At 42.0% G+C, this 20,916-nt stretch overlaps 1 protein-coding gene across 1 annotated transcript in view; it reads left to right on the top strand.

Moving 5' to 3' along the window:
• Nucleotides 1–20,916, top strand: part of EGFLAM (EGF like, fibronectin type III and laminin G domains) — a 129,838-nt gene that overhangs the window by 45,905 nt on the left and 63,017 nt on the right. Inside the window, exon 7 of the mRNA XM_065406645.1 lies at nt 8,954–9,120. Coding sequence (XP_065262717.1) covers nt 8,954–9,120 — 167 coding nt within the window. The remainder of the gene's footprint in view (nt 1–8,953; nt 9,121–20,916) is intronic.

Raw genomic sequence — 20,916 nt, forward strand, 5'->3', positions numbered from 1 at the left:
GTTTGAGCATATCTGAGTCTGATTTAGAGCTAACTTGTAAAATACCTATCTACTTACCGTTAGCAGTACAATCCTTAAGGAATATGTAATAGAACAGTTGGTAGGCCTAAACAGGAGAGTGGCTTCTTTCTTGGACGCCTGCAGGAATAATTATTTTAAATTTTCAAGATGAGGAATATTTTGAGAAGTAGCATATCTGTGTGAGGTAAAATATTGGGCTTCAAATATGCTGGGTTTTTGTAAAGGGCTTGCCTATAGCTAACACAAACACTTTTCAGCTCCAGCTGAATTTTCTGGAATCGGGCACTTTCCCTGAAATACTCAAAGGCTCTAGTCCATTGGGTGCATAACTGAACTTCCAACTTTAGAGGAACTAGTTAATCAGAGTATGCATTTTTGACTAACATCTTTAGTACTGTAAAAAAGCTATTTCAGCTGCATACATCCCTTAATAAGTGAGCAGCTAATGAGTCGGCTACTTTCCTTCAGTCTTTTTGGAAGTATTGATGCAGAGGACACTTGTTAATATGAATCTCCAGATATAGGGAAAATCTGGCCCCTTTTCCTGTGGCTGGTGGCAATGGAGGAGCCATCAACAGTGAACCAGGATGATTCTGCCGTTCAAAGTAGGAACAGTTGTTGAGGGAGGGCCTATGCAGTAGGCATACACCTGTTGCTTGGTCAGGAGCTGAGCTGTACTGTATGTCAGCTGACAGCAGAGGGTAAGGGTCTGGCTGGAGTGTCAATAGCTGGGCCTTCCCCTGTTTTCCCCTCAGACACCTGCAGAAGGGAGTAGGAAGGCTGCATGGTGCAGGAAATTAGAGGCTACAGCAACAGCTGTGAAAAGGCTCTGGTCTGGTGGGTAGCTCCCTTCCCATTTCCCCCTGTGCATTTCCAAAGCACCCAGAGCAGGGTGCTGAGAAGAGGATTGGGACGAAAATGAACCTCTTTTGGTGTTCCATTCCCTTCAAATGGAACTCCTGTTTTCTGTGAGTAATTCCATTGCAGTAATGAATTACAGTAACTCCCCACTTAAAGTTCTCCCAGTTAACGTTGTTTCGTTGTTACATTGTTGATCAATTAGAGAACATGCTCGTTTAAAGTTGTGCAATGCTCCCTTATAACGTTGTTTGGCTGCTGCCTGCTTTGTCCACTGCTTGCAGGAAGAGTAGCCCATTGGAGCTAGCTGGTGGGGGCTTGGAACCAGGGTGGACCGGCATCCCCCCTATTAGCTCCCCAGTCCCTTAAGTTCCCTGTGCAGCAGCTGCCCAGCAGGCTATCAATTGCCTGCAGTTCAGCTGTCCCTCCCCACACTGCCCTGTGCTGCTCCTGCCCTCTGCCTTGGAGCTGCTCCCAGGAGCCTTCTGCTTGCTGTGCAAGGGGTGGGGAAAGAGAGGGGATAATGTCAGGGTGTCCCCCTCCCCCACTCCTGCCCCCTGTTCCTTTACCCCATTTCCATGGGGGGGGGGGGATACTACAGGGCTCAGGACGGAGAGAGGCAGCTGCTGTCTCAACATTAATTCTTATGGGGAAATTGGATTCGCTTAACATCGTTTCGCTTAAAGTAGCATTTTTCAGGAACATAACTACAACGTTAAGCGAGGAGTTACTGTTAGCAGCCCAGATAATTTCAGTGGACATAACATGGTAAACTGTATCCCTCAACAGCTGTCTATTCTTCACTGTTACCATGAATGCAAAGAGGACATAATTTACAGCAAAGAAAAAAAAATTCATATGATAGAGCTTATTCTAAATTCACCACAGAAAGCATCTCTCACATTTAAAACTCAGCTCAAGGAGAAATCACCCATACGCCATATAGGTGTAAATCCTTTCCCTGGTGCGCAGTTCAAGCAATGGGGATTCACAGTGAGAATCTCCATGGGAAAATCCTCTCTTCTGGCTCCACTGCAGCCTAACAGTCACACTTCTGGCTGTGGCATCCCCACATTGTGGGGTCAAATGGCTGGTGAATCTGCATAGTCCAGACACACAGAGAGCCCTCTGTGGTCACAGACGATAGAATAGAATTTCAACTGCGGGGTCCTTGGGACAAGGACTGTGTTTGTGTTGTTTGTACAGTGTTTCATAAAGTATGGCATGCCACAAAAGAGTAGTTGGATGAGGGGGCATGGACAGATTTCTCAGTTGCTCTCCAGAGTCTCCACTTTCATTTTTTTTTAAAGAGTAATTCTAGCCGTTATGTACAGTGGAGTACAACTAGTGAGGAATTTCCCCCTGAAAATATTTGATTTGTTTTTAATAGGAAATACAGTTTCCGCACAATTGAAATTTTACACAGTAATATTTTAATTTTTGACAAAAAAAGATTTCTGTTGGGAAAATCAAAACAAAATATTTTATTTCAGGTCAGTTCAACCCAAATCAAAATATTTCAATTAAAGTGAACCAAAATATTTCGTGATGCAGTGCCTCATGGATGTTGTAGTTCAGGTGTTTCATGCCCCCATTCTGTCCTATGGTCCAGGCTCCTTGGCTGGATTACATCTCTCATGATTCCCTGTGGTTTCCTTTTACTGAGTCATTTGCAACAAAATGGGAATCACATGACTGGGGTGCATCATGGGAGATGTCTGGCCAGGGAGCTTAGTCCATAGGGTACAAGAGGTATCTGATATACCACTCCTATGAGGCACCATCACACCATAGGTGAATGCAGTCTAATGTTGAATGAACTCAAAGCTAAATGTTGCAGTTTGGTTCAACAAACCAAAACTAAATGTTTATTTCAAATAGAAAACAAAATGTTTTGGTACTTCCAAATTGAAAATTTCCAATATTTCAGCTTTTCATCCTGATACAGGATGAAAACGGATGTTGAAATATTATAATTTCCTGTGGGAGAGAATTTCTGGTTTGTTTTCCTCAGCTCTGTTGTAATGAAGACTTTCACACCATAACCTGAGTGTAAGCAATGCAGTGATGACTGCTTGAGTTTGCAGAGAGCCTGAAACAATATCTCTGACGTGTGAACTGCCCCATTCATTTCAGTGGGTGTTAACTCAAGTGCCCAGTGATGATACTTTTAATGTCAATATTGTTAACTATGTCACTGCTCAGACCATGCAGGAAAAGAGAGGAAGTATCATATTATGAAGAGCTACATCTTTGGAAAGCATTTGTGTGTGTGTGTGTGTGGGGGGGGCTGCTAGGGAAAGATAGGGATGTGTAATATATATAAAGTAAGAAGGGTAGGCCTATAACAACATACGATTTGAGGGCATGATTGGTTTCATTTTCCTGAAGGGGGCTCAACTTTCAAAAGTTTGGGAAATGCTGTCATAGTACAGTGGGGTCCTGATTGCAGTTCTGAGGCACAATTGCAATAGAATGAAGAAGCAGGATGTAAATAACAATAATAATGCCCCATAATGAGTTACCTCATATGTAGAGTATTTTTTCATGGCAAATATGAATTCCCTATAATTTTTGTATATTTACTGTGTATAGGAGCATTACAACTAATATTTTGCAGGTCTGAGCTTGTTACTTGGGCTAAGTAAAAACATGGCTTAAAGGGCTGAGAACTATAAAATTTGGATTATTAGCAGATGTTTTATTCTACTAAATTATTCCCAGCTCATTTAAAACGAAAGTTCAAGTGCTTATGAATTTGTAGTTCAAAGGTTTCTTCTTTAAAATTCAATCAAACATTATGTTATAAAGTAGCAACCCAAATGTTCTAGACACACACAGGACAAAATTCAGCTCTTAGTGAAATCTGCCCAATCCCACTGATTTGGACCATCTGGCTTATTATATTTTAAAACATCTCTGTTTGACTTTGTTCTTAATGTTGGCTATTTCTGCACTCAGTTACACCGTGCTTCTCCATACACTGCTTGGAGATGCACTGCTGTAATTTAAGAGCAGAAAATAGCCCTGGAAGTCTTCTGGTTTCCTCATACACAGGTATATTGTATTGAGCTGTCTGATAAGGGTCAGATTTATACACAGTATTGTAGCACAAAGGGCTATTCCCAGTGTTTCAAGGGAAAGGAAACATAGCTGTATGAAGTGATTGTAGAACTGATTACTCTCTCAGTGAGCCTTACTGATGTAAAAGTTGACATAAACTGAACTTTTATGTAAGACATTTCTAAACCCCAAAGAAGAAGAAAACATTGAAGTTGGCTCACTGAACATAGTGAGCTGAGTTTATTATAAATGTTTCTCTATCCATCTGTTTGCCATTTTATCATGTTGTACTGATTTGTTAATACAGAGGACAGGCTGGAAAGTAAAGGTCAAGTGATAAATCTCTCTGTTTTTAACTGCATACAGTTAGTGGTTTGAAGACTCTTCCTCTGTTATTGTTTCTCTAGAAGAAAGGCCTGCAAAAGACGATTAGGAAAAGTCAACAGTAGCCTAGGATCTTTGGAGACTGAACATATCTCTGCAATCCACTCTCAGCAAGCTATGTCTCCACATGGTTTCTCCTTTTAGATGTGTGTATTCCCATTCTGGTGCATATGGTAGCTGTATCCATTATATTATATCCACAAGGCTATTTTTAATTGGCAGGAATTATTTGTAGTATTATTAGATCAAATGAGACTTGTACTGGAAAACTGAGATTGCTGTTGAGAAGTATATATAAAGAAAAAGCATCCGCACCCTTTAATTTGAAAAATGTTGCGTGTTTTCATTTTGGGCATTTGGCCCAGTAATGGAAAGTAGAGTGGTGAACTGGTTATAGTTTGCAAGGCTGCCCCCTGCTGCTTGCTTAGGGAAGCCAAAAGAAATTTCCTCTGTCTAACATGATAAACTTGCTATTGAGATGGATTTAAAGCAATATTTTTAGTTGAATCATCACATCTTGTGCATTTCTGTGAAGGGTTTTTTTTTTATATAACCGATTTCTCCTTGTGGCACCCATTAAGACAATCAAATATTCACATTGCCAGCTCTTGGGTTATGCCCTAAGCAGAATGCAGGTAATAGTTGCAAACTCTTGTTTTATTAATGCACCCACCCTACTAGCACAAAAGAAATAAAAGCCTGGATGATTCAATAAATCTTGTATTGACTAATAAAACATACGTTAACTTTCTGTTCCCTGCAGCTGCAAATAAACAAGAAATGCAAAATGCCTGTTTTGTGCTATAATTTTCATTAGAAGACTGCTGGAGATATTTGCAGCTAGTCCTCTGTAAACAATAGTAGATTCAGGGAGAACTTGGAGGTTATTTCCTGCAATAAATATCAGAAGGACATCTTAGTAAAGGACACCAGGATAATTTTATCTTAAAGGTCATTTCTTTCCCTTTTTTATTTTCAGCTACTTTAATCTGAGTTTTTTGGAGCTGGCTTCATGTTTAAATTTTTGGGTTTTTACATGTGTTTACTTCCTTCCATTATGTTTTCTCTTTGGTGGTACAAGTTAACTCTTCTGAAGAGTGGGGACTGTGTCAAAATATCAGAATAGCTCCCCTAAGGTCAGTTACAAAACAGGCAGATGCAATGCGTGCTTCCCTTCCAAAAAATTCATTACATATAAATGTTAATACATCTAATTTCTCTGGAACTTTTGTTTGGGCCATATTCTCATGTGAATGATCCCACTGATTTCAGCTGGTCTGCTCATGTGAATAAGGCAAGCAGGATTTGGCTTTCTGCTTTCGGTATGATTAAGGCTAAGATTTAGTCATGGGTATTTTTGGTAAAAGTCATGGACAAGTCACAGGCAATAAATAAAAATTCATGGCCTGTGACCATTGTCCCCTCTAATTTTTCCCACGCATGTGCAGAATGAATTTTGTTATGTGCACCAATATGGAGGTGATGTGTGACACATCTCCTCCATATTGGTGCACATAACAAAACCCATGTGGTGGGGGTGGGGCCAAGGGGTTTAGAATGTGGGAGGGGGCTCAGGATTGTGCTGTGAGGGGGCGAGGGTTCTGGGGTGGGGCCGGGGATGAGGGGCTCAGGGCTGGGGCAGAGGGTTGGTGTGCAGGGGGATGAGGGCTCCGGCTGGGGGTGCAGGCTCTGGTGGGGGGCCAGGGATGAGGGGTTTGGAGTGCAGGTTGCCCAGGGGCTACAGTGGGGAGAGAGGACTCCCCCAAGCTCTCTCTCCCTGCAGCAGCACCTGAGCTGGGTGGGGGAGAGGGCCTCTCCCCTGGACACAGCAAGTCCGGGGCAGGTCCATGCTGGGCCCAGCGGGGAGAGGCGCCTCTCCCCGCCACTGCAGGTCCATGCTGGGGCTGGGTTGCGGCTGGGGGAGGGGTGCCTCTCCTCCGGCCACGGCAAGTCTGTGGCATCTCTCCCCACCGCAGCCCTGAGGCCCTGTGCAGGGCTTAATAGGCAGCTGCGCAGTAGCGCAGATTAGAGGGAACTTAGCTTGTGACCTGTCCATGACTTTTACCAAAAATTTCCCTGACTAAATCTCTACTTTTGGGCCCCCGCTGCTCCAGGGGCCCCTGCTGGGAGAGGCCCTGCTCCACTGCTGCGGGTTGACGGCCCCCGGCTGCTGCTCCCGGGGACCACTCTCCGGACAGCCTCCAGGCACCCCGGGGCTGCTGCTCCAGCTGCCCAGGGTCCGCTGCTGCTCGGACGCTCCCCAGAGCCAGCCACACCAGCTACTTTTCCGGCGGTCCCCGGGGCCACCTGAGAAGCAGCCGGTGGAGCTGGCCCCAGATCAGCCACCAGGACCGCTCAAACAGCAGCCGGTGTGGCCGTCCCTGGGGTAGCCCCTAGGACCGCTGCTTGCCTGGTCCCCAGGACCAGCCGCACCGGCTGCTGCTTGCGTGGTCCCCGGAACCAGCTGTCCGGGGCTCCCGAGCAGCAGCCGGTGTGGCTGGCCCCAGGGACTGCTAGAGCAGCTGGCCCCAGGTTGCTCCAGCAGTGGCAGGTGCAGCTGGCCATGGGGCACCTAAGCAGCTGGCCAGCTACTCGTGCAGCTTCTGAAGTCAGCCGCACCAACTGCTGCAGAAGTCACGGAGGTTGCAGAAAGTCACGGAATCCATGACTTCTGCGACCTCCGTGAAAGAATCGCAGCCTTAAGTATGATTCAAGATTTAACTAGGCATCTCCCAGGAGCAATGATGGGAATTGTATTACTTGTTACTGAATCCACATACCTAGAGCAGATTCTTCTCTCCCACCATTGTTACTCCAGATTTACACTGATATATCTGAGAGAAGAATTTGACCCCCGGTTTTCCAATGGAGATTTGTTAATGGACACTTAATCATAAGGCAAAACTATCATTTTCAATTTAGATTCTGATCTTGGTTACACCAGTGTGAGTAACTCCATTGACATCAATTTGCAAAATTATACTAAACAGATCAGAATCTTGCCTGATGTGCCAAAGTGCCACTCTGTAGGTTCAAATGTAGCATTTGAAGGTCCTATTAAGATTTCCACATTTGAAAATTGTGCTCACAAAATTCATACAAAAGGCTAGGAAAAGAAGGGGGGAAATATATAGTGCACTTGAATTGAGAAACAGGCCTCTAAATGATCTCATAATAATTATGAAAAATTAGAAAAAAAAATTCCACGTACACTTACATTTCCGATTCTCCCACCTTTACTTATGCTGAGTAGTGTTACTTCACATGAGTAGCCTTCTAGGCTTTAATAGAGCAACTTTCATGAGTAAATGCTTTTTCCACTGTGGTGTGCGGACTTGCTTCTATATACTTTCTAGCCCCAGAAACAGCTTGAAGACTTTCTGGTAAAGCATTGTGTGCAATTTTATTGACAATGGTTATTTACAGTAAAGGGATCTGGGGGTCCTAGTGGATCACAAGCTAAGTAGGAGTCAACAGTATAACACTGTTGCAAAAAGCAAACATAATTCTGGGATGTATTAGCGGGACTAAGGCCTGGTCTACACTACCCGCCTGAATCGGCGGGTAGAAATCGACCTCTCGGGGATCGATTTATCGCGTCCCGTCAGGACGCGACAATCGATCCCCGAATCGACGCTCTTACTCCACCAGCGAAGGTGGGAGTAAGAGCCGTCGACGGGAAGCCGCGGAGGTCGATTTTGCCGCCGTCCTCACAGCGGGGTAAGTCGGCTGCGATACATCGAATTCAGCTACGCTATTCGCGTAGCTGAATTTGCGTATCTTAAATCGACCCCCCCCGTAGTGTAGATGTAGCCTCATCCAAGAAGACATGAGAAGTAATTCTTCCACTCTACTCTATGCTGATTAGGCCTCAGCTGGAGTACTGTGTCCAGTTCTGGTTGCCACATTTCAGGAAAGATGTGGACAAACTGGAGAAAGTCCAGAGAAGAGCAGCAAAAATGATTAAAGGTCTAGAAAACATGACCTATGAGGGAAGATTGGAAAAAAATGGGTTTGTTTAGTCTGGAGAAGAGAAGACTGAGAGGGGACATGGTAAGTACATAAAAGGCTGTTACAAGGAGGAAGGAGAAAAATTGTTCTCTTAACCTCTGAGGATAGGACAAGAAGCAATTAGCTTAAATTGCAGCTTAAGTTGGACATTAAGAAAAACTTCCTGTCAGGGTAATTAAGCACTGGAAACAATTGCCTAGGGAGGTTGTGGAATCTCCATCTTTGGAGATTTCTAAGAGTGGGTTAGACAAACATCTTTCAGGGATGGTCCATTCTAGATAATACTTAGTTCTGTCACGAGTGCAGGGGACTGGACTAGATGACCTCTCGAGGTTCCTTCCAGTCCTATGATTCTTTTCCACCATCTTTACAGACGCTGCAGCCTCAGCCCAACAGTAACATAGAGCTCTCGGCTCCTGAGGCAAGGAGGAGAGAGGTCTCAAATGGCTCTGACTCTCTATAGGCCCTGTCTCTGCCCGGCCCACTTCCCCTGCCCTTTGTACTTCCTTCCTGTGCCTTTTTTGTACCTCTTTATTTTGTATACTTTTGGTCAGTTTAAAGGCAATTAATGTGTACAGCTAACTTGACTTATTTATGATCTTGTTTTTAATCCTAGGCCAGACCTTGACAGCAATTGGACAGTAATAAAAGAGCAGATCCAGATGGAATCCATGGTTCTAAAAGGACTTATTCCAAACACCAAGTACCAGTTTGCAATCAGAGCAGCGAATTCCTATGCATCCAGTTTACCCAGCACTCCAAGCGACGTTATCCGAACATTCAGTGAGTAGCACTCTTTTTCTTAATTAAGGCTATCCTAAAAGTGCAGTTTTTAAAGGATCAGAGTTATAAGGAGCTTTCATTGAACACCAAAGCACACAAGCACCCCGAACCTGACACCACATGTGCTTCCTTTTGAGGTTTGCAGAATTCTGTGAAAGTTGAGCCACTAGTAAGATTCTGTGAGGCTCCAGGCAAAAGCAGTCTCATGCTGTTTCCAGGCTCCAGAGGTCATTGCCAGATATTTTTGGATCACTACTTACTGACTTTTGGGTCAACTTCATACAGAATTGATAAGTGAATGCCACAGGGAGAAGTAAGACAGACAAGTCTATTGCTCACCTTTTTTGCAGTTCTTTAAAATGGAATTGTATATATTGCATACATAATTCAAACAACTCAAAAAGACCAAAGCAAATCTATATTGCCATGTGAGAAGGACTGAGGCACTTGCACTTTTAAACACAGATACAGGACTGTTAGTATGAACAAGTAAATATACATTTTTGATTGGAAACTGCACAGAGAAAGTTGTATTTTAGGCAGAACTGCATTCAAACACTATTTAAATAACCACCCCCTACCCGGTCTTCCTATAATGTTGTTTGTGGGTTTTTTGAGGGGGGGGTTTAATAACCCTATACTCCCAGCTGCCTTTAAGCACCTACAGTCTTCACAGTCATAAGGGAGGGCTGGGACCTTCCAAGAAGAATCAAGTTTAAAATACCTTTAAACAGCTTGTTATTAGAACTATAGAGGGACAGATGCTACCATCTTGTTACCAGTGGTGTTTCCCCCATGAAGTATTTAATTGAAATATCAGGTGATTGTCTTCTCTCCTGGGGGGAGGGGGTGGGCTTGGGAGAAAAGAAGAGGGTATTTTGCTGGGAAGACTGAAGAGCAGCCAACTTCCAGCCCTGCTGATTTGGGGCCAGATTGTGACAAGCTGGAGTGCAGAGGAGGGTGTGGGGGGGAGATGCAAGCAGCCTTCTCTCCCTGCCCCATCCTCGAATGCTTTGTGCAGTTGCGGTCCAGGAACAACTGCAGTCCCTACACTTCAGAGCACAGTGACTCCTTATACCCCTGAGAGCACAGACTGTCCCAAAGAGGAGCAGGTAGGAGCTGTAGCCTTGTCCTCCCCTGCGTTGGCCCATGGAGCAAGCCAGGCCCAGCACAAAGGAAGGTGCACCCTGCACACACACCCTACGTGTAACTGGAAATTCAGGGAAGGATTATGCCTCCCTAAGGAGCTGTCTCTCGCTGGGCTGACAGTGGGGTGATACGGCTCTGCAACTCCTGGCTGTGGCTGATAGTCCCAGTCTAGCCCTGGCAGTAGTGGATGTACACTGTGTGCTACATTTACAATTAAAAAATTCTATTGTCACAGAGTCGAGAAAGGAAATAAGATGCCAAAGCTTGTTTGGAATTTGGACCATAGAAGCTATATCGTACACGTACCAACCTCTTGGCTGGATTTTTGAAAGTTTGTATGAATAAGCATGGTTGGCTTGTTGGAAAACAAAGTTTTCACCACTTTTAGGTCATATATTTTAGGGTATTTATAAGTAGGTTTGGCAGAATTTAATTTTATATTTTTAAAATAATTTTGATGGATAATATCAATGTTTATTTTTAAGCATTTTTGTCAATGTTTATTGATTTAAATTTTTACCATTGTGGAAATTATGGAGGGGGTCCAAAATAGGGGGTCAGACAATTATTTAATGAAAGTAGATGTTGATTCAAAAAGTTAAAGCTTTTTCTGAGCACACATTAAAATACAAATTGTCAACATCCCATATCTAAATATACACAGTAAATATCCTTCAGTCAAGCGCTACTAAGTTCTCAAGTAGCATTTTTCCTACTTTGCTTATCTGTAATTTGGATGATCATCAGTGGAAATATTTTTCGTGTGTGGTGAAACAGATGTTTACTAACATTTGCTGATTAAAAATCCAATCCTTCCAAGTCTCTTGCTACTTATAAGGGACAAATGCCTCACAAGAATGTCCTCAAAGTGTATTTGGCGTCAGCACATACAATTGTTGCATTAATGAACTTTTAAAATCAGCCCTTAAAGATTGAAATTTCTTCTCGCATATGCACGGGAATGAAAATTGTCTGTAATTAAATTATTAGGAAAGGCCAAATGATATTAGGGGGATATAGTTGTGTTTTTCGGTCAGGCTTGTATTTGGTGAGGCACAATAGCAGCATACAGTTGTACGCTGTGTAAACGTAGACCTCAGCTTTAGAGGTTGGTCTGGTTCTTACACACTATATTTTCAAGCCCCTTAGCTTTATATCCTTACTTGTGAGTCCTTTCATTTTGTCGTTAATGATCTCATTTCACTCTTAGTTTTGCTTTTCACTTCTTGGTCCTTTGCTTGCTGGTAAATTGGATCTGTTGAACTGTTGGTGCAGCGTTTATTTTCTGAGGCTGCTATACTTTAAGTTAAACTTCTGAACTGAATGTTCATGGAAACCTGTAAGGTATACTATGCTCCATGGGACCCCTGATTCTTAGATCCCAAAGGGTCAGCTTCCTCCGCTTCAGACCCAGGTGTGTGCTCATCTATTTCCTGTTTATCTTTCAACATGAATGTTTGCATTCTTTTGTAAGAAAAGATAAAGTGTTTAGCTCTGCTATTAAGGATAGGATTGACTTCCTACTGGGCTTATTAATGCAGTACTCAGCTAACAGTTTAATTGGCAACCCTAGTAGAGGCTATTTGCCTTTACAAGTCTGAAAACTGGAAGTTGCCTGTTGTAGAGAGTTAGAGCAATGGTTCTGTATGGAATTGTTTGTATCAGAAAGGCTGGGGATAACTTAATACATAGTGGGTCAAATTAATCCTTGGTGTAACTCCAGTGGCTTCTGTGGAGTTATTGTGCCAGGGATGAATTTGTTTCAGTATGTTTGGAGGGATCTGAAAAACTGGAATTTTAAACGGATAGCGCATTGCACTGAGTGAGCTCACTTCATCCTGATTGGCACAGATGGTAGAAATTGCATCCCCTTTGCACCGGTCGGAGCAGCTATGCATGATGGGCTGTTCACCCCTAGGGGAGTGCAGGCAGTGTTTGGGAGTTCTGATAGGGGAGAGCAGCTTTCATATGTAGACAAGATCCCATAGGAGCCCCTCTGTCTAAAGTTCCCTTGGCCACTGCAGCCATATCCCTTGTCTGGCCAGTGCTGGTAATTTTTGGGGATGCATTGGCCAACTCCAGGATCCCTGCAGAGTGAGGATGTTGGTCACTGTGCACCACTGCAATTCCCCACGGGGGGTGTATGTGTGGAACTAGGGGTGCTGCTCCCCCATCTTGAAATAATAATAACTGAATGCATGGCTTCCATCATATGCAGGGTTTACAGTTTTGTTCAGTGGTGTTCCCTACCTCCAGTATATTGCTCCAGTGCCCCTGGCCCACACAGGCTGAAAAAGCTGCTGACAAAGCCAGTACATGTGAAAGCCTCCATTCGTTCTCTGTACCAATGGCCAACAATGGTAACATCCTCCAAGAGTCTGCTGGGTTGAGACTTTTAAAGATTAAAAAGGGCTCGTAGGCACCCAATTTCCATTTGAAGGTCAATGGGAGTTGGCTGCTTAACTGCCATTTTTGCCTTTGAAAATCTCTCCTATGTCGCCAGTGCCTATCAGCTCCAATGTCCAATGCACGGGCAAACAGTGATGTTCTGTTACCATCATTATGTATCGTCCCTTTTACTGTCACTGGGGTTTATCAGCGGGCTCTCCGATGCTGTGTATGCCCATTTTGTGCAATGTTCCTATATGTAGACATCCCGGTTTACTGCTATTCAGAATAATAATAGTACCTTAACTTACAGTGTCCAAGACACTCATAGAGGTGTTAATCATTAGATTTATTTAAACTGCCCAAGTTAAATAATTGTTTGTCTTTGCAATCATGGAAAAGGAGGGACCAAACAAGTTCAAAACCCTCCTTAATTGGTCCCGGGAGTTAAAGGCAGGCTTTTTAATGTGGACTAAGAATACAGCAATAAATTAACCCCAAACCACGTTGTGTAGGGAGAGAATTTAGACACTGAAAATATGTAGTCCCCCCCCCCCCCCCCGCTTCTGATGCTTACTTGACTACTGTTTACTCATGTTCTAGAGGGTACGATGTTGCACCGGTACTTGGGACCCTAACTTGTCCCATCACTTCCACATGATATTTCTTACCCCTCCCCCACTGCCATTTTTCCAATGTGCAGAACAGTTGTGCATGCGCATATGATGCGACATGACCTATGATTTGTAATTGTGTAAAACAAGTGTTTAAATCTTTTTACAAAATGCATGTAAATTTTGTAATCTGTCATCTTACTTGTAATAGAGCCGAGATTTTAATTATTGCATAAATGTGTTCTTATACTGGAAACGTTCACACTGTAGACTCAGGCACAACTCTCCTACTTACTGGTGCAATAATTTGAAAATTTATCAGTAAGTGTAAATACTGCATTGTCTGCCTCTTGTAGCAAGAGTACACTAGCGTTAGTACAACTGGCATGTTGTCTGATGCATTGTACAAGAAGCTACCACAATATTATTCAGATTCAACACATAAAAGCACATTGTTCACTCCTAGAGCTGATTGAAATTTTTGAAACTTTGATGGTTTTCCTGCTTGGAATCTTTTTGTAGAAAAATTGTTGCTGTTTTTCGACCAGCTTATAGAATGATTTATATTTGTCCACAGTGCTGATGAAAATTTTTCTGGAAAAATGTTGAACATTTTCAATCAGCTGTTCACTAGTAATTTAAACATGGCAGGAGCATGAAGCCATAAAGGAAGGAGTCTGAATTCATGTTGTTATCCTCATAAAATGCCGACTTCTGAAAGCTTTCAGGGATCAGGGCATCTTGCCAGCGTACCCTGAAGGAAGATCAACTGTTTTAAAGTGACAATGTCCTAATGTGCATTTAGATCATCTAATGATCCTTCACTACATGAGTGGATACCAGTCCTGCTTAGTGATGACTGCATCTACAGCTTGTATCTGTTTTCTCCATCTTCCACTGTGGGCCATTGCCCAGAAAATACTCAGGATCTGAATGCTAATTTGGGAATGTTGCACTTTCTGAATAACATTCCAGTCTGTTGAAATTGAGTAATGGAACTGACATGACATTAATCTGGAAAGAGTAGGGAAAACAACATTAGTACATTAGAAATCTGTACATGTAACTACAACAGGAAGGTATGAATGAGTTAGCTGTCAGCACTGCCCCGTCCCTCAAAGGCTCAGTCACAAAGTCAGGTACAGTATATATAAGACTTCTGATTTTAAATTTTAACTGATAAAAAACCAATAAAACATCCACAAAAAGAAAGAGAAGTTGGTGTTTATCCAATAAACACCAGAACAACACTGGAAATGATCACTTGTGTTTAAGGGCTTGTCTACACAGAACAGTAATACATGCTATGGGGGTGTGATTTCTAAAGCACACTAATGTATTGTAGATGAATTGGTCTGTGTGTAGACCTTGATAGCACACACTAAAGGCTTCCTAATGCACTTTAAGATATTGATGTTTGCATCAGCACAACATTAAACATTACAAAGATTGCTCATTACAGCAGCATATACTGTCATGTATATAATATACATTACAATCATATACAAAGATCCCTGAAAACTCCTGATTTTTGGACATCCTACATAAAATTAAAAAATTGCTAAAAATACCCTCCACCCCAATAAAATTAATAAACTCCAAAAAACAGAAGCCATCAATGTACATACACTGAACTTACAATACTTCATTACAGAGGTCTAACATGGCCAGAAGATGCACAGAAGTCTAACAAATCCCTCCAGCAATCTCCATTGGAAATCAGAGTAGAGATCTACAGGTAGTGAAATACCCACCCCCCTCTAGTTCACATCTAGCCATAGTTACCCTGACCCAATCGACTGAAATAAAATATCAGCAGAAACTCTGGTAGGATGGATTTATGTAAATCAAGTCAATTTGAATCACCAAGTGGAAAGCCTCAATTTAAATAATCGATTTTAATCAACTTTTCCATTTGTACTTCAGTTATTTTCTGAACAAAGGCACATTATTCTTATTGGTTGATATAACCATTAAAACGTGTTGATTTACAACTAAATAGAGCCTTTACACTAGATTTGGTACATCTTTTTGCTACCTAGGAGGGCACCCTATGTACATTTATTTAAACAATGATATAGCTTAATATTTTCAGATTCTTATTGTCCATTTTTAGTATGTTAGAAAATGGTGAATGATATATTTCATATTTACTAGATAATTAACTTTTTGCTGATGATTTGTGTCAAGCTGCATTAGGATGGTAACTGGAATTTAATTAAACACAACAAAACCGCAAATGATATTTATTTTTATTAAACAACACAACCTTAAATGTTTTGGATGCATAAACTTCAGTATTTTTCCATGAGCTGGAAAGTAAGTTTACATCGTGGTTGGTGTCATAAATATTCATAAGTTGAAAACTGAGCCAATCAGAGGTTAGGTAGGGAGAAGCTATAAAATAAGAGAATGAAACCACCCAGGTGAGCTCAGTGGTGATGAGATACATGATGGAGTCTCCTGGAGTCAGAGACTGGGTCCTACTGCCTGTCATGACTTTACCAATCTCTTGCACCTGGTCACACAGCTCCGGGGTCCCCACAGGATCGTACATGACCTATTGTGCCATATTTATAAAGCTTGACCAGCTACATATTTTCCCCGTTTCTTTCTTTAAATAGAAAAGCAACCTTTAACTCAAAGTTTTTGATAGAGACTTGTGGATTCAGCATATATATTTTCTAATGGAATGTTTTAAGATATCATCATAAATTTAGGCATTAACATATTTGGTATTAAATTCAGATTTTGTTTTAAACGGGTTTATTTTAAAAAGAAAAACTTGCTATAATTTAAATAACAAAAATTAAAAGTCAGATTTAAATGGAAAAAAAATATGGATTTTTTTTAAAAAAAAAAATACTGATTTTAATCCACCCTGAACTCCAAAGAAGACAATGTTACTGCAAAGGTTATTTCATTGCCAGCAAATTGGCATGTCTGATACTGAAGCATCTTTTCTCTTTTAAGTTTTGCATCCTAGGAAGTGGTATTACTTCAAAGAGCAAATAGTAGTCTCATCCTCGCCCCCCTTCCTCTCCCTTGTCTACACTGGTGCACATACTCCATGCTTATGCCTGTTCCCCATACCCATGCTGTGTGTCCACATATGCTATGCTGGACCCGGGTACACATACACCCATGTCCATACTGCTGCTATACTGTTTCAGAGGCGGTATCCCAGGGTTCTGTGCATCACACAGAGACACTCTAGGAACTGCTTTGCTGTGTGCTCTTGGTACTGTCCCCAGTTTTCACGTATTTGCAGGTGCCAGTTTGTGATCATGTCTCCCTCCAGCCAAACTGGGTAGAAGACATGGTTGGAGCAATGGGATGATGATGTGCTTCTGCTCCTGCTCCTTATTGTGAGACAAATGTTTATGTAGCGGAGAAGGCTATCAGTGAGATGCTGGGTGGAATTTGGGCAAAACTTTGTGACATGTCAAAGATTGCTGACATTGAAAGTGAATGACAATTCATTCAGCTCTTATGGCACAGATATGGTGAATGCTGGTGTTGCCCAGGGGTGGACCATTCCTTCTGGTGCAGGAGAACCAGCACAGTGTGGTGGGATCACATTGATTTGGAACCTGGGATGACAAGCAGTGGCTTCAGAACATCTGAAGAAGGAAATAGAGCTTCATTGAGCTGTATGAGGATCTTGCACCACACCTCTGCATTGCCAGAACTCTCAGTTCAGGGAAGCCATACAGGTGCAGAAGCAGGTGGCTATAGCCCTGTGGAAGCTGTCAACACCAAACAGCTATAGGTCCACTACAAACCACTTTGGGGTTGGAAACTCCACTGATGAGATCATGGTTGTGCAGGAGTCTCAAGTGTTTCCTGGCACTGGACTGGAGTTCACTCAATGACCCCCTGCTCCAGACTCTGAAATTTTCTGGTACTGGTGTATGTTCCTGCTGCTCTGGGTGAATTCATGGAGGACAGTGTATTCTTATTACACATTGATTAGCACCTGGGTGTAGTGGGTGTGCCAGGGGGCTGCTCTGGGAGCAGGAGCTGTATTCACCTGTATGGATTAAAAGAGTGACCTTTTTAGATTGGGTAGGGTCAGGCAGAAAAGGGCTCAGTGCATTATGGGAATGGAGGTATGGAGGACTATTGAAACTCAAGACCTTGTACATGCCCCTTGCCCCCATCCACGCTGCACACTGGCATGGGTATAGGGCCATGCCACAGCCTGAAGCATGTACTTATCTACACCCACCAGGCATGCTAGCTTTCTCACCCTCTACTCACCTTCAGACACATGCTTCTGGGGTTTAGGTGTGGACAATATGGGATTATGATGGCACAACCATGTGCATGTACAGTTGCTAGTGTAGATGTAGCCTGAAATATCTTGATGAGAAATATTTGGATTTCTTTTAACTATAGTCTTCAGTTTGTATTTCCTAGGTTTGCAATGTTTGTTTGGGGGATAATTACAATATTCTTATGATAGTTCTTACCTGTAAAGTATTAACAGGTACTTTAAGCCTTAATGCCAGTTTATTGTATTTTTTGGTCTGGGAATATAAAATTAAATAAACCATTTATATTATATAGTGACGTGCATGCATGTGGTGGGCCAAATCCTGAGCGTTACCCCAAATGCATTTGAACTTATATGTTTCTGCTCTATTGGAGGCTAACATAGAAGGAGCACTCCACTCCTGCATATATTCCATGCATTCACGAAGCACCCTGATCTTCTATCTCATTTTCCTAGTGTGTCACAAGCTGCTCTGATTGTTATTTATTTTGTAGAGTTCAGTAGTTCCTATGTCAGGCACTTTCCAAACCCCAAGGAAGACATGGACCCTGCCCTGAGAGAGTCACACCATCTGCCTACTTACCATGAACTAAAGAAGGCCTTGGACATTTAGGTGTTTCTAGGCCTGCTTCTGACAGATGCTGAACTCATTCCCCCTCCATCCTTCATCCCCCAGCTCCCACAGAATTCAATAGTATCTCTGTGTTAGGCTGTCTGTGAGTTACAGTGCATGATCACCTTAGCAAAGCTGACCCAATGTTCATTGAAATCAATGGAAAGTTTTCATTGACTTTAATGGGCATTGGATCAGGTGCTTATATCATCCTTATAATGTCTGTACTCCAAATACATTAGTTACAGATGTCATTTAATGGCAGTTCTCAACCAATGCAGGAACCTGTTGGAATTGCTTTCTAAGAGAAGATTGTATTCTGAAGAGCTGCTAACAGTGTCACCTGATGTGACAGACCTCCCAGAATCATTGCAAATAGAACAATCTGGCCTTGATTACCTGCAAAGAGCTTATTCATTATATAATAATACAGTGTGGTTGGTTTTATGTTACAATTATCCGCATGCAGAGAGGGGACAAAGGGAGATGTTAACCATGGAGTTAACTTGAGTCCTAACTATATATTGATTTTTGTATTGGAAAGAAATGATGTAATATTTTGCTTTAGTTAATTTTATTGTATATTTTTGTATCTGTGTTCTGGTACAGCACCTACCGCAGGGGGGTCCTGGTCCGTGACTGGGGCTCATAGTTGCTACAGTAATACAATAAATAAATAAAAATATTTCCTTAATGACAAATGTAAAGATACTTCAGATATTTTTCAATGTATTTATTTTTCCAGTATATTAAAACACACGTTTTAGAGATGGCTCTGGGTGCATATATACTTTCTCAAAACCAACATATTTCAAATATCAAATGTAACAATTACAAAAATAATAAATTCTCTCACAGAATCAAATAAGCAAAGTAGCCCCACCTGCAGCTCTCATGCCTTTGCCCCTATGCTGCAGCCTGGGAAAACAGATGGAATTTTTACTATGGCCTGGAGGTCAACAGTCTTGGGCTTCATCATACCAGCAGGGGAAGTGAATTCTACGCAGGACTTTTCACTGCAAATATTCTGCCACCTGCCTTTTAGGGCAAACACTTCAACAGTGTCCACTAATTCTGGGTGCATCACTTTTTCAGGGACCAGCCATCTCAAGCTGGCTACTTGAAAAATGAGTTACACCAAGAATCAGCTGCCCCTTTTGAAAAAGGGTGGCCCAGATGTTTAAACCTGGAGTGTCTAAGTTTGAACTCATCTGAGCTCATACACAGGGAAAGAGGCGATCTTTCAGGTAGTTAGGATTAATGGATTAGTATTATTGTTCCCATTATATAGACAGGAAAAGTAAGCCAGTGTTGGGATCCAGTGATTTCTCTAAGTGAATCATTGACAGGAATAGAGTTCAGTCTCCTGATCATTAAACAAAGTTGCCTTCCGTGTATTTTGATGTTAGAACTATGTGATCCTCTGAATTGAATGAGTTTGTGGCACCTACATTTAACAAAACTACTTTGAAGCACTTTGCAATCTAGTTCCTACATAATTCTGCTTGTGTTGGTCAATATGCCCATGGCTACTTAATTGGCAATAACAGTTTGTGCTGATTCCTATTTATTTTGAAAAGGTTTCTTTGGTATAACTTAATCCCTGATTATTTGGAGAGAGGCTGTTTTATGTCAATGACTCCCTGCAGGTTTTTCAATTAATTATGGGACAGGATTACAAGGCTGGTAGAGGGTCTTAGATGGGCTTCATCTCCTTGCACACTGGAGCACTGATGTAATGAAATATAGAACATGTTTTTAGTCTCTGTAGTCATTGTTTTGGTATTCACAAAGCACCACTTGGTTTAATCATTCCTGATTTGCCACCCATTATGTGGTGAGCTCTTTGCTAGAGTTATGCAGTGCTCCTAATACATCAGCCAGCACGTGGTTTCTCTTTAAAATACTCCTCTTAGCTTCTTTGTCTTCTGGTTATTTTATATTTGTGTTGCCTCACATGTGGGTATCATGTCATATCATATGATCCAGGATGTGAACTGAAAACTCAGTGGGGTATAAGATAGTCTCATCTTGCTGTGTGAGAATTCACCCCTGTAAATCCAGACACAGCAAGATAAGGCTATACCTCCCAGTCTTTGTATTTGTGTTTACAACTGCATCATGCTTTACCTGAGTCATGCACAGATCAGCAGGTAGAGTAATAAGTTACGTGTGCTGGCTGTGACTATCTGGCCTTCTGCTGAGCTTTTCCTTTCTATGTGGATCAAGCACCCCTTAAAGTTTTCCTTACAATTTTTGGTTGTTTTGAAAAACAAGTTTCTGTTCATTGTCAATTTTGGGTCAGATCCTGCAGTTGTGTCAGGATCCCATTGATCAGCAGGAAATTTTCCTAAGAATTTGGCCCTATATGAGTGGCAATAGGGAGTTGGGCTAGGGTAATCTTAGCCAAATGAGAGACCTGTACGTACTGGGGCCCCTAAGATGCTCCTGTCCCCACAATGCAAAACTTCCACATTCTCTCATTAAGTAAAATGCCACACAAAACCAGCCAGAAGAAGGGCTTTGAAGAAGGACCTCGAAGCAAACTTTTTTTTGACAGCCATAATAAGCCGTATCTTCTTTGCTCTTCTTCCCAGGCTTTAAATGTTGTGCCTGCTCAATACATTAAAAAGCATTGTCAAGGCAAAATATTTCATCTCTTTTGTGCCTCACATTGACATGGAACATTCTGATCCAAAACCCAAAAAAGATACACACTCTGCCCTCAGAATTGGGCATCTTTTCTAAGTCAG

This window comes from Emys orbicularis, chromosome 6 (assembly GCF_028017835.1).
Source record: "Emys orbicularis isolate rEmyOrb1 chromosome 6, rEmyOrb1.hap1, whole genome shotgun sequence".
Taxonomy (NCBI): Eukaryota; Metazoa; Chordata; order Testudines; family Emydidae; genus Emys; species Emys orbicularis.